We start from the raw sequence: 15,651 nt of genomic DNA, 5'->3' as shown, positions 1-15,651 counted from the left end.
AATTGATAGTCGTCTCTAAACACACGGAGATGGAAACGGCATGAAACTTGAAAAGTGACATTAGCAATGGGTTTTCTTTTTTTTAATCATTGTCTGTAATCTTATCGTTTGTCCAATAAGCAAAAGTGTGTATGTAATGTATGTGTGTGTGGGGGGGGGGCTACAGCTGCTAGTACTCCCTCCTTAATCCTCTGATTCTGAAAAAGAAAATAAAAACGATCATATAAATGAAGCCTTATTCATTCAAGGTGTGGGCGTGATTAAATACAAAATTGATGTAACTTCTCACAACAAACTTCAGGCGGCGATGAATGAAGGTGTTCTTAGCAAAGACTATTCCAAAAAACAGCTTCTCTGCTGATAGAGGGCTTTCTAACTCTGTGACAAAATTAAATAAACAAACGTTCCAACGTTTGAAGTAAACAGCAAATCAATGTTTCTATCAGAAAGATCTACTTTCAACTCACCCTAATTCAATTGCATGTTTGAAGGTATGATCCTTCCCATGACTCAAAACGCATGACAACAACCGCAAAATACGTGCACCAGTCTATGGGCGTACCTTACAGATGCGAGTGTCACTGTGTGATCAGATGTCTGCAGGCGTCTATCATGTGATGTTTCATGGACTGGAATTCACATCATGTCTCATGTAAGTGTATTCTCCCTGTTCGTTCCAAGTCATAGAAATATAAGCATTAGGACAAACTGAAAATTCTGGAGACAATGAATTCAAAAATGTCCTTTCGTTCTCTTTTCCCGATTTTTTATTTTTATTTTACTTAACCCATTCTGGGTGTAACATCAATAAAAAAATTATTAATAAAAATATAAATAAAAAAAAACAAATAGATTTTCAATTTACACAGCAAATAATCTCTCTCTTCGACATGGATAATAACTCAGTTATAAATCAATCTCACTGGTATATTCTTCATTAGAAAATATTGACATGATTATGTCATATTATGTATATTCCTTAAAATTATGTTGGATCATATAAATTATATACCACTTATAAGAACATTATACATGGAAACAAAACTAAACATATCATTATTATACTCGCACACTTGACACACACACACATGCACATACACGCACATATACAGTCCCATGTGGAGTAAAAAAACACGAATGAAATTAAATTAATGTCACAACATCATATTCTATTCATTTATTCGTCAAGACATCGTTTTTTTACTTTGAATTAATGTATATAGGCCTATTTTTGAGGATACAGCTAGAACCTGTTTTCCCTAATTTGCAAATATGGTAACGAGAAGTTCGTATATAATTGTAACTCTTTTGGAAAGGCAATTTTAACTCCAGGATGAACATGTGCATCCTAAACTTTGGCTACTAATCAGGTCCCCATATACCTTAAGTAAATACTTAAGTCTAAACATTTAATGTTGTTTTCGCAGAATTAGACTTAACTATTCACCTGTTTCTGAAATTCAAACAACATAAGAGTTCAACTAAACTCCTTATTACTGAAGATTGAAAAAAACAATCAACAAAGTTTCCTATAATTCCCAGTTATCACAATTTCTACTTAAGTATGTCAATATCCTGGTAAAGCATCAATATAATACCTTTGATACTGTTATGTGCTTGTATGCATAGTATATCTGTGCGTGTGTTTGTGTTGTGTTGTGTGTGTGCCTGTGGGTGCGTGTGTGTCTATGTGTGTGTAATTATCCACACGATGACCAACCTTTGCATACTCATAGCAAGTATAGGTTTCGAACAATGCCAACAAACCGTAGCATATTATTCAACTCTTATTCAAACTATGGCATCTTGAACAGTTATGCCCTACCTGCCTCAAAATCCATAACAAAAAGAACATAATTATCAACAAACATTTACTATATGTATATATAAATATATATATATATGTATATATATATATAATATATAATATATATATATATATATATATATATATATATATATATATATAATATATAATATGTACACATAGCAGTGCAGTGATTGACGAATGCATTCTATCTACAACCCAACAACCCGACATTTAACACCTGAAATAATCTTCCTAGATGCGATTTACATGGCCTTTGAATCTAGTACAAATATCATCAATAAGTGCATTGACAATAGCCCTTAATGACTACCATGCACTGTCCGTAATCAGTCTCTGTTTGATCATCTGCTTCTGATGATACTGCATATCAGAAAACAATTCATTCAAAATGAAATGTATGAAGAAGGCATAATATTAAAACCTTCCTGAAGTGAGGGTTGATTACAGCTTTGCGGACACTCTATCGTATAGATATTCAACTTATTTCTCTATCTAAACTCTGAATCCAACTCTATCTCTAAATTTTATCAAAATCAATTTACAAACTTACCAAAGAAAACACTTCAACCATAAACACTGTCTTATCTATTCAGGAAACGAATATATACAACAAACACATATATACATAAAGTTACAAAGAGTATAGGTATTTTATATAAAACGAAATGTCATTTATCTTTATCTAACCTACTTACTTTTTACAATTCTCGGGTATTATCTTAGGTATTTTATATCAACTTGCATGGGGGAACTGTAATCAGTCAAATATGAATTCATTACTGAAACTACACGAGAAAGTATTAATTCAATGACATCAAAAAACTCTGAATACATTTATTTTAAAGTTGGTTTTTTTTCCACCATGCAGCCGAAGATATAGTCTACACTATTCGCAATCATTGTGGCATCACAGAATAATTCAATGACATCAAAAAAAAAAAACCCTCTGTATACAAATCTTTTTAGAGTGTTTTCCACCAACCGAAGATAGTCTACACCATTCGCAATTATTGTGTCATCACAAGGTCATTAAATGACGTGCAATCAAAAACTCTTTATACAAAAACAATTAGTTTTCTCCATCAACCTAGCATAATTATGATACTACCATATTCGCAATCATTGTGTCATCACAGGGTCATGAAATAACGTGCAATCAAAACTCTGTATACGAATACATTTAGAGTGTTTTACATCAGCCTAGCATAGACGACACTTTTCACAATCATTGTGGCATCACAGGCTAATTCAATGACATCAAAATATTAAAAAAACAACTCTGTATATAAATCTTTCTAGAGTGTTTTCCACCACCCGAAGATATAGTCTACACTGTTTGCAATCACTATGGCATCACAGGTTCATTGAATGACATGCAATCAAAACGTCTGTAAGCAAATACATTTATAGTGTTCTCCATAAGCCTAGCATATGCATTTGCAATCATTGATGTATCACAAGCTCATTTAATTACATGCAATCAAAAACTCTATATACAAATACATTTGAAGTGTTTTCCTTCAGCGTACCATATAGTCTACACTATTCGCTTTCATTGTGGCATCACAGGCTCATGCAATGATATGCAATCAAAGAGTCTGTAAACAAATGGATCTAGAGTTTTCTCCATCAGCGTAATAAAGTCTTCGCAATCGTTGTCGCATTACAAGCTCATTCAGCGACATGCAATCAAAATTTGTCACGAAATTCACGAAAATCTTTTGAACAAAGAATCGAATAATCTCTCTCTACAATTTCTAAATGATTCAACTTCTTGTATAACAGGCTCACCACCTAATTGACACTCAAACACAAAAAAAACCCCACAAACACACATTGCATAATATTTTAGTCATTGCAGTGTCCTCCAATTCGCCCATGAAGAATTGCACGAACGTTACAGAATCAGCACTGATTTATAAACAATACAATTGTATGGGACATTCTGTATGCCTTTATAATTATTGTAGTCAAAGAGATTGAGAGATTAAGAGATCTTCTAGTATGTTGGTAGCTTGCTTTACGTTTTGAAGGTAGGTATGGCTTTTATCAATGTGTAATTACCGGAGAATGTGACGTCCTAAAAATTCGATGTTCGTCGTCTTCACCAAATATTATTTATCATGTCGGGAGCATCTATACTTCCATTTTAACAGAGGTGCATGCTAATATTTCCTGATTCTAATAACGCTGTCAGAATATTGTTCGGGTAACGACCAAGTGAGTTGCCATGTGTTTTGCGTGCCTCACAGAATACCATTATTTCCGTGATTAATATGATCCTCAAATACGCCAATAAGTAACCCTCCTTGTAAGAGTCTTGGTAACACATAAATTGAATGAATTTGCAGGATCTATTTCACAATATGAGATTTCTTCGTTAAAAATTTTGAACTACAAAGCGATGCTCGAGTTTGAGTTTCAGTTCATATGTAAAGATAAACACAACATTGTGGTAATACAAACTGCTAAACATGCACAAAAAGACAATTTCCATGTAACTCTCACAGCAAAAATGTACGCTTAACGTCGCACTTTACGGCCCGTTGCGAATATTATACACTAAATAAGGGCGGACGTCCACTTGGGCGCGGACAAGCCCCGGAAGGGTTGCGGAAGCAAATTTTGTCATTTCGGCATCCTGTCCGCGACAGACGCGGAATAACTTTGTGAATCGGCTTGTCCTAGGACATTCCTAGGACAGTCCGCGGACTGTCCGCGGACTGTCCGCGGACTGACTGCGGACATTCCTAGGAATCACTCCGGAAGAGCGCGAAATACCTCGGAATATGCTAATCGTAGCCGGGCAGCGCGGAAACATCTAGGATTACACCAGGAATGAACGCGGACAATCAGGATGCCTTCCGGACAACACAAGTTAGGCATGCGGACAAACTGCGGACAATACCAGGAAAATGGAAAGGTATAAATTTGGCGCCGACTTTGACTTTTCCTCATGTGACTACTAGCCGTCATTGATGCTCCTTGTTGTGCTTCCGCAGTAGCGGCTGATATTATATTAATATGATTGGTCAATATTATTTGATAAATGTGACCACCAAAAGTCGAAGAATAGGATTGTCTGCATGTCGGCTGACGACTCATTTTTTTTTTTTTTTTGATTTGTCTCATCTGGGAGAACAATTTTTTCTCTGCCTACAGTCACATGGATGATATTCGCAAACTTTTTGAACCATATATATATATATATATATATATATATATATATAAAATATACATAAAAATGTAAATGCATATACATATATATATGTGTATATAATCATGTTGATAAGGTAGTCCACGTGTGGGCAAGATAAAAAGAAAAGTAACAAAACTGCAACAAAGTTCATGCTGTATTCACCAACGATTTATTTCTTCACAAGAAATAAACCGTTGGTGAATACAGCATGAACTTTGTTGCCGTTTTGTTACTTATATATATATATTCTTTATTCCCTTTTTTTAGACCTATGCTTTATCCATCGTGAAGTATATACATGTTTTGTCTGATACTTCTGTAGAGCATGACAAATTGATCCTAATCATTAAATTTGTTTTTCTTTCTCTGATTTTTACCCTTGTGCATCTCTAACCCTCTCTTGTTTTGATCACTTTTGAACATTTTCAAGTCCGAGTTTTTTTTTTTTCATGCTTAGAGCTTACTAGCCTATTGTCAATGAAGTGTAAAAATGGGGAAATATTTGTAACCTACTTTAATTTACTTTTTTTTTGGGGGGGGGGGTTCAGCTTGGCTGTCAAATTGGACAATCGAGTTTATTTGCAACTAAAACAAAAAGAGAAGAAAAAATATTTTGTAATAACAACTACGAAAATCATTCAGGTAAAGAATATTTCTGAAATGATTTGTGATGCTTAATGTGTACTTAAATATATACACTCAGCAAAAAACAAAACAAAAGAAAGACAGAAATTTAACACTTTTTCGAGTTTATGATTTATTGCTTTTTCTCTCATTTCACTTGAATTTTGACGTGACAGAAAATTCTTCATTTTCCTCCATCATCTGTAGCTTTCATTGTTATTTTGGGCTTCAAAGATATTACATTGTAATGACACCAAAGGTATATCTTTGCAATTGAATTCATGCTTTTTAGTGTGATGAATTTGTCTTTTGTTCTAATATGTTGTATCATTAGAAAGCATTTACGTATGAATAACAACTTGATCATGTTTATACCGGGTGTCCCAAAAAAAGCGGAACGGTGAATTTTCAGTACTTTGCGTTCTAAAAGTGATATATTTTTGACATTATTAGAAAGAGCATCTTCCGCAGAAGACAATGATATCAAAATCATTAAATTTGGTTCAGTACTTTTTATTCTACGCCAATTTCTGAAATGCAGTCATTTTCAAATTTCGCCGGATTTTTGCGACTTATGAGATAATAATTTGAGTGCGAGACGCGATCCATACGGTGAATATTGTGTAAGCTCGGTGATCCATGTCAACAAAAGATACAGCTTTCACATTGGGCACTGGCCAGGAAAAAGCGGTGTGTGTGTGTGTGTGTGTGTGTCTGTGTCTGTGTGTGCGCGCGCCCAATGTGAAAGCGTTATCTTTTGTTGACATGGATCAACGAGCTTATACAATTCGCCGTATGGAACGCGTGTCGCATCCAAATTATCATCTCATAAGTCGCAAAAAATTGAAAATGACAGCATTTACAGAAATTGGCGTAGAATAAAAAGTACTGAACCAAATTTAATGATTTTGGTATCATGGTCTTTTGCGGAAGATGCTCTTTCTAATGGTGTCAAAAATATATCACTTTTAGAACGCAAGGTACTGAAAATCCACCGTTCCGCTTTTTTTGGGACACCCGGTATAATACATTAACATTTAGCCAAAAATTCTATGCTTTTTTTTCTGAGTGTAATTCCACCTACTTTTGTGATTTTTCAGCTGGGCTGTCACATGGGAAAACCTAGTTTGTTGGCAAATAAAATACGAAAACAACATAAAGGAAAATGTACTATAGTAAGTAATAGGAACCAGGAAAGTCACTCAGATGAAAAATAATTTCTGAAAAGATCAAATCAAAACAAACTAACTAGGAAGTTAGGGGGCTGATTTCACTTCTTTCTGGTTGCTTTTGGCACAGTCTCTACTATCTTCTTCTTTGCCTTCTGGGACCGGAAATTCCTTAGATTTACCTGTTCTTCATCACTAGACGAAAGGAGTGCCTGTGATGGGGATATTTGCATGGGGGCCTTGCCTCCCTTCTTGCTCATTTTGCGTTTCATTGGCATGACGCTAGCGGAAAGTGTCGACATTTTCTTGTCTGGATCACACAATTTCCGCATCGGTTCCGGACACTTGCATATATAGATCCGCATCGGCTCCGCGTTGTCCTAAAACATTCCTGGTGTCTTCCGCTTTCATTCGGGAAGCTTCCCCACACCGCGGGATTCTTTCCGGAGCGTGTGCGGAAGGAGCGGAAGGGTTCCGGACAAGCGGGACATCCTCAGGACATTGTCAGGACAAGTCGCCGAAGGTGTCAGGAAGTTCATTTCCGCGTCCAAATTTTGGTCTCGATCAAAATTTGGACGCGGAAATTTTTCTCTCTCCCGAAGGTGCGGAAACGCCCGGACATGTTTAGGACAGTGAGCGGACACGTTCAGGAACGTGCGGACAGGTTCCCGAAGGAGTGCGGAATACCAAATTTGCATTCCGGGGCTTGTCCGCGTCTTGTCCGCGCCCTAGTGGACGCCTGGTCTAAGAAAACAGAGCGAGACAAATATGAAGCAATTCTATAAAGCCAAAGTTTGTTGGAATTCTAGGTATTTAGGTTGCGGAAGTGTGAAAGTTATTAGCATCGCTATTCACAAGCAAAAACAAAACAAAGCAAAGTAAACCCTGAACAAAAGGTATATTCGTGTAAGAAAGAAAAAACCCCGGATGATTTCTGTTTTGTGGCACAGCCGTAACGTAGCAGAGATGTCATTTTGTTTGGCTTTGTATTATAAAGATCGCGAAGACTGGCCTCCTATAAAATTTGACCGAAATAAGGAATCTTAGAGCCGATTCACTAACTTATCCAAATGTTATAGTTAATCAAAAGATGTTCGTAACAAAAAAGGGCAAAAGCCAGTTCGATGATTACCCGCCATAGCAGTAGCCATTGATACGAGCAAACCGTATTAAAACTTTCAATTAGTAGGGTATAACTCATTAGGAAAATCGAAATTGGATTTGCACGTCGACAGGTTCTCAAGAAAGAAATATTCATAACACTGTATGCACAAGTGCAGTAGTGCAACATGCACTGCCCCACCCTGGCAAAAGGAAGCAAGTCACAAATGTGATACTTCAAGTCACGCTGTCGATTGTACTAACAACAATATAGTACTCGTCGTATGGCTTCTTAATAATGTATTATCTCTGTATGATCAATATTTCCACTCAAAATTTTGCCAGTACAGTGCATTATTGTGTAGCAATAAAACTGAACTGAACTGAACAATAAAAGCATAAGTGACTCGGAATTGAACGATTTGTCGAGTTAACTCGCTATTGAAGTTATCACACTTTATCATAAACAAAGATAATTGCATAATATAGTACACAATGCATGCACCAAAAAGAATGGCACCAAACAAAATAGAATCAACCTTACAAAACGATAGAAATTTCGTTTGAATTGAATTTAACATAAGAATGTGGAATTGCGCCATTTTATACATTACAAAACTACGATCGCATAGGTAAACGTAAAAGGTGGCAATACAACAGATCTTCCACCGAAATGCACATAAGTTTTCGAAAGAGGAACGTAGAGTTGTCCTGACCCAGCGATGAAAATCTTTGACGGAAAGGCGTTTTTTATCACGATATCGGCATAGATCTATGGGGGTGATGTTCGTTGTTGCGAAGGTTCGTAAGTCGGAAAATGAATTCAGGTTCGTTGTTCTGAAGGTTCGTTAAACCCAAACACTCAATATCCCTATAGCTTAATGTTCGTTTATCCATACCTTTGTGGCATTATTCCGAAGGTTCTTTGTTCCGAAAATGAAATTAGGTTGGTTGTTCCCAACGTTTGTTAATCCAAAATGCAATAAGGTTCGTTAATATGAAAATGAAAAGAAGGTGCGCACAAAACCTTCGGAATTACGAACCTTATCTCATTTTTGGACTAAAAAGCTTCAGAACAGCGAACGTTCGGAATAACGAACCTTCTTTCATTTTCATTTCATTTCATTTCATTGCGAACCTCGGACTAATGAATCTTCGAAATAAAGAACTGCAACCATCTGTGGAATAGGTGACATGCGCCTGGCATTCTGAACGCGAGTCGAAATTTAAAGAGGAGACTAGCTATTTCGGGCCGAGTAACAGTTTTTTGCAATTATCTCTGAAACGTCTATTAACAGCTATGTAAACGAAAAGATTAGTGATGTGGCTGACATATTTTACTTGATAGAGAAAGTAGAGCAGCGTGCCTGAAATAATACTGGCGATATGGCTGATTTGCACGAGGGACAGCTGATCGAGAATTATGCTAGGCAGCCAGAGAAGAAAGAATACGGCCGTGATGATTATCAGCATCTGTGTAGTCTTGTGATCCGATTTACGACCCTTCCTGGCCCCAGTCTGTGCCTGGTCAACGATCTGCCGGCTTGGCGGTGGTCCTCTACCAGACGGCTGTGATATAATCGGGTCGACGCTGGGTTGAATAGTCAGGGTAACTGATGAGAAATCATCCGATGGCGGGTTTGAGGAGAAAGAAGCCATTTTGAGATTCTTGCTTACTGTGTGAACACCTCCCATCGCTTCCGGTTTGCTTTTAGGCCCAGAAACTGGTTTATCAGACAAGACTTTACGACGGATTTCTTGGTGATGGCGGATGTTTTTCAAAATCAAGACATAGAGAACCGTGACAGGTAAGGCGGAGGCGCAGAAGAGAACCGCCTGTGACCTCGAGTAGACATTCTGCGCCCATGCAATGTTTCCGTAGGTGTTGCAAACATACCCGCTCCCTGCTTTCTGCGATGTTGTGATGAAAAAGAACGGTACATGTATAGCAAAGGCGAGAATGGTGCACGTGAGAGACAGCCAGGCAGCAGCCCACCGTCCGACACGTTTTCCGAACGGATTACACACGGCCTGGTAGCGATATGCTGCAATAGACGTCGTTAAAAGAAGACCCGCGAATAGAGCCGATCTGGAACCGATGATTTCGAGGAAGCAAGCCCATGGATGCTCGTCATGGAAAAAGACGGAGGCGATTTTCACACCGTTGATCACACTCCCGACGAGGTCGACTACGGCAAGGGCGATGAAGGCGACGTCAGTGGCATTGCTGATTGACTGCCGGGTAAAGACAGCGATGATGATCATATTACCAGGAATTCCCAAACCGATAGAAAGAGCTCCAACTGTCAATCGTAAGATCGCGAAACCGCTTAAAAACATGGCAGCAAATTATCGATGGACACTGACACTTCTGTAGAGAAAAGAAACTTGCCAGAATATACACGATTACTCGATAATGAAACTAGTTGTCAGGCTAGGTGTTACCAACCTTACTGTATCAAGTAAGGAAATGACGTTTGGGGTAGGTGGTTCCTGGGAGAGCAGTTGCCATACACTCCTGAGAATGTCGATAAATTTGTCTGTACGCGCTCGGCGCTCCTACATCAAATCGAATGAAAGCGTAAGATCAATTAAGACAGCGGCTTACAAAACATTCAGCGTCGACATCTCACTCGATGCAATTTGCCGGTGAAAGTCGTTAATCATGATTGACAGTATAAACTTGAAGTCCTGACCCTTGGTAGAGCAGCTTCACAGCCGTAACTGTCATGGTACAAGTTTGAATCTCAAAAGCAAGGCTAACTCATTTTCTACCTCTCATTTTGCAGGCAATCAAAGCAATGCGCTTGCGCGAAGCTGAAACCCAGCTCGATAGCATGAAATAATGCATATACATGTAGACGATGCGTTGTAAACTGCGTCGTAGATCATTTATTCAAGATCAGAAATGCCAATAGACGTTGACATGTACATGTACCGAGGATAATTGCCACAACTCCGACTACGACTGCCAGACAAGATTTTGCTTTGGAGTGCGTGTCGAAGACGACTACCAGTGGAGTAACATTAGAAAAAAAAAATGGCCGCCACACCTGAAATCTTTACTTTGTATCAAATGTCGAGGGTTCATCTCTATTTGACCAATAACCATTAATATCCTGGGTTTTCTTCGTTTTTCTTCTTTCCTCGAGGGTGAATTGCTCGAGGTACGAGCGGATGTCACTCAGTCTTATTACTTTGTATAGATTTGTAAGATTTTATTGACTCTATCGACCCCCTCTCGGGGTATGAGAGTACAAACATATTTACAATATATGAATACAAAAATATAAGTGATCATGTACATGTACATGTGAAAATAACAGATATATGAATAAATATGTTTACAAAACAGGTCGTAAAGGACGTTTAACTACTCTACCACTACGTGTACAAACATTCACATCTACTTTACTTTCTACAAAAATACTGTCTTTCTTCTTTGGTATTGAAGAGAACTGAAACATAATAATTCTGACAAATTTGGCTAGTCTTTTCAAATGGCAAGCATTAGTTGAATTGAATAATTTGGCCATATGTAATGCACTTGGTCTACTGGCCGTCAAGCTACTTGGTAAATACAATAATCTCTCGTTGTTGAAAAAGGGACAAACAAGAATATAATGAAATTCATCCCCTATATCGTCGGATGAACAGATAGTACAATGCAATTCATCTGTCAAGCTTGCATCAAACCTGCCCTTATTAACGGGTAATCCATTAGATCTACATCTGAATTTACTTAACGTAATATAATCTTTCTTACACAAGACCTGTAAATACTTCTCTAACATCAAGTTATCCTTAAACATTCTATAATTTGTACAGATTCTATTTGACTTTACTTGACATTACTATGATCCTTCAAGACTAATGCACGCGCATGCGCACTAGTGCTTTCATGATGGCTCGCAGATGAATATGGCGATCAATGATAAGCTGGGCTCTCATAATCGGAGGTCGTGGAGTCCTGACAAATTTTCCTCTTTTTTATGATGATATGCCCCCTTCACCCGAAGAAAAAAGGAAGAAATGATTGTGTGTGTGTGTGTGTGTGTGTGTGTGTGTGTGTGTGTGTGATGACGATTCCTTGATGCAACTAGGAGCAATATTTGCTGCGATGTGATGGCAGTGTATTTATTTTGGAATACTAGTATGTGTCAGTGCGTGTGTATTCGTAAAGAAACATGAAAGTGAAGATGGACAGGGAGATGGGAGAGAGACTCCTTGCTACCCATTTTAAACCAGTGTGTTTGTGTCTTATATTAAAGTAGTAGATATAAAGATCTATTCCTTATCAGGGTAAACACAAAATTGTTACCTTTAATTTCCTGTATTTTTCTTTGCATTTTTAAGGGTCTTCCTATACTGCCGTATATACGAAACGAGTATTGTATTTGTAAGTTCTGTAGGAGTCAGCGATATACACCTTCTTTATGCTATCCTAAAAAAGAGTATAACATTAACACTTCAGTCAGCTACTCCAAATTCAAATGTAATTAAATGTAATCTATTAATCTTTATTTTATTTTTCATGATTGCATTGTCTCCACTCCACGTATGTGTCCTTCTAAACCTTCTATATTTAATATTGGACAACAACTGAATCTGCATAATCTCCTCTGTTTTGGTGGAACCACAAATCTTAATTCGTCTTTTAATGAATAATTGAGAAACTGAAATGAACAGAAGAAAGAGGAAGAAAAGCTACTTTAGCAATTTATTTTGACTGATGGAAAAAACAGGCTCCATTGATGTGTAAATGATATAATGTTAGACTTTTTAATCCTACTGTGGCCCTTACTTTCCTTTCTTGGGTGTTTAGTTCGTTTATTGCCTTTTACAATTTCTCAGACAGCGTAATATAATCGTGGTTGATGTCTCATTTGATTTTTTTTTATTACATTATGCGACGCACGGACCAGTTTGAACAAATTGACTCATATGACAGAAAAAACAGGGCTTCACGAGTAGCAGTACTGTGTGCATTAGAACACTGCTTTGTGTGTTTGTTATCAAGTTACCCCCCTTTGATTAAAACGTTACTACAGAACTGAACATTTAAAGGACAATTCCTGAACAGTTGAAAATTAATTGAAAAGAAAAATAGTAACATTCTGTAGGACTACTGAATCATGATCACTGAATCATGATCAGAATCAAATAAAAAAAAATACGGCAGATACTGATAGTGAAGTGAATTGACGAGTTTTCACTGAACAGTTCTTGAACAGTCCCTATAAATATTCGAATGCACGATTTGATGTCATCACCGCACAATATTTGCCTTATAGTAGGCACTTTAACTCTTCGAAACTTATGTTTCTCTTTAAAAGTAATTAGGCCTATTCCAAAGCCTCAAATCCTAGTCCTGATTTTGATATACTTCCATAATTTTGTAAAGTGTTTGCCTATTTATAGAGTAAGCCATCATAATTCTCGCCAAGAATCGTCCTATAAGGCATGATCTTTCGTTTAAGAGACTATGGCGTCCTTTATCTAATATGAAACTTCGGTGGCAAATGCTGAATATGAGACTGCAAATTCTACTTCCATTGTATTTTTTAGTGTTCTGCATCACCTTTCCAATGAAACCTCATCTGTAACATAACAAGGAATGTTCTTGAGGTCATAATTAAAAGTATCAAGGGTTTTGTTATTATTTTCTTAGTGTTTATCGCAAATATTTCAACTTATTAAGAGTAGAGTTTGCGATAAAACTCTCCATAATCTTCTGCTCACATCTCACATCAGAATTTATAGGCTCGTGCATTAATTTGCAGTAAAAACCTTCCAAAGAAGTACTGCGTTGAGTTTCTTTAATGAGCTGGCTATTGTTACTATTATAGTAGTTTTATGTGTTGAAGTATGCTACGATTTAAATTATAAAAAAACACACCAAATACATGAAATGAAATGCAGTTAGAATTCAGACACCTCGGCAATTTACGTAATGGAGATAAGACGTCATATGGTGCCTATTTGCCCCCAAACATGCACCAAACGATTGTGAGAATGTCTCAAAAAGTACAGTTTGCGGATATGTCGTAAAATAATTGGAAGAACTTAGCGATTGTCGCGAAACATACGCGAGACATTCTCCGAGCTGTGTGATCTGTTTGGGGCTTCACGGAGATTTTACGAACATCACGGAGATTTTACGAACATCTCGCGCACGCCTTGCGACGGTCTGCGCGTATTATGAGGCTTTCATTTTCAAGAACAATCCACCCATACAGTGTGGGGAAAACGTTCACAAGAGGTTTCAAATATTTTGAAAATTACCACCTTACTAAAAACGACGCCCTCAAACAGTTGACGCTTGCGAATACCCCGCGCTGGTTTTACGATCGTTTTGTAGACTAAAATAATATACGAATGTTAGACTTTGGCATTTTCGACAGTGGCATCCTTCACAAAACGTTCGCTTGCACCGTGAAATCAGCCCTTTCGCAAGCATTGGCCCCCAGTGAAATATCCCCCTGAAGGTTTTCTCTGAAATTATAACATCGGGCCAATTGAATGTGAGGCTTGAGAATTCGACTATGCCTAAGTCCATAAAGAATGGATTCAAAATCTACTTTCACTCACCAAGTACAGCAGAAAATGTGGCAGCAGAAATCACTATTCAAATTGACACCTCTGCCTTCTAGTGCAGTGTCTTATATTGGGGGATGGTTAAATGGGACCGGCTGAATCCATGTATTCTGTACAAAGCAAGAAATATGCACGAGCAAAGGCCAATTTGATACGACATAGTGTCTATAATCGTCTTACAACTATAACCATTAGCAAGCTTTCAGAATGAATTTTGTAACCATTATGCTGTCATTGAGACAAATAGTCCATGGAGGGCTAAAAAGTTTGGGGGGAAATAGATAATAGCATAACATTGTATGACCAAAAAAAAAATAATAGGGTCAAAACAAAGGAAAAGTTTATTTTCATTCTACCTTGCGAAATAGGGCTACCATCATCGAATAAAGGAACTGTAATAAAATAATAACAATAATAATGTAGCACCGAACTCCCCCCCCCCCAAAAAAAAGTGTTTGCTATAGAAGTTCAAAGGTTACATGCCTTCGAATTACAACTGCGGGCAAGTGACTGCATTAAACAGAAAAGTACCAAAGTTTTAAGCTTTAAGATTTAGGAACACTTCTCTCACAGGAGCTCATGGGAATGCGTCTCTTACAACATGTACAAGTCAATGAGCAATAACTCGTAACAATAACTGACTGGTTGATTAGAGATTTGATGCATAGCCTGAGTCACAGGCTGCTTCACGTTACAAGGCAATCATTGATGTTGATAGCAGCATAGTAACAAAATTATCTACTGCGTAAATAATACGTGATTGTATGATAATGATTACACTGATCATTAAGTATCTTTTACTTTAGCAATTCACGCATAAAACTGGGCCTCATATCTCAGAATTGTCTAATTTGTAGATAAGAGTTTTATGATCTATAGTATCGAAGGCTTGATTAAATCCATTATCAATGTCAAAGTAAGGTGCTGTTCTTTGAGAGTTGTTTCAGCTTTATCTTTTGACCATACGATAACAAAATCAATGGAACATTTCTCAAACCAAACTTCCTTATTTAGAAAAGAAGTTGTCAAATGCATTCTGTTTCACTCATGCTTCCTGTTTCACTCAAGAACTGGATTAACTTCGTGTGGTTACCATGGCTCCTCAAGTAGTTCTCGTGACCGGATGTTCG

General features: G+C 37.4%; 1 protein-coding gene across 1 annotated transcript; it reads right to left on the bottom strand.

Annotated features, from left to right (window-relative positions):
* Positions 1-9,166: 9,166 nt before the first annotated feature.
* Positions 9,167-10,264, bottom strand: LOC139741248 (cholecystokinin receptor-like). The gene has a single exon (XM_071651846.1). The coding sequence runs from the start codon at positions 10,262-10,264 to the stop codon at positions 9,167-9,169; it is 1,098 nt and encodes a 365-aa protein (XP_071507947.1).
* Positions 10,265-15,651: the final 5,387 nt, after the last annotated feature.

This window comes from Diadema antillarum, unplaced genomic scaffold, assembly GCF_040938485.1.
Source record: "Diadema antillarum isolate AM-2024a unplaced genomic scaffold, OU_Dant_1.0 seq00000912_RagTag, whole genome shotgun sequence".
Taxonomy (NCBI): domain Eukaryota; kingdom Metazoa; phylum Echinodermata; class Echinoidea; order Diadematoida; family Diadematidae; genus Diadema; species Diadema antillarum.
Note: the sequence above shows the minus strand (reverse complement) of the source record. Positions and strands in the feature narration are given on the sequence as shown.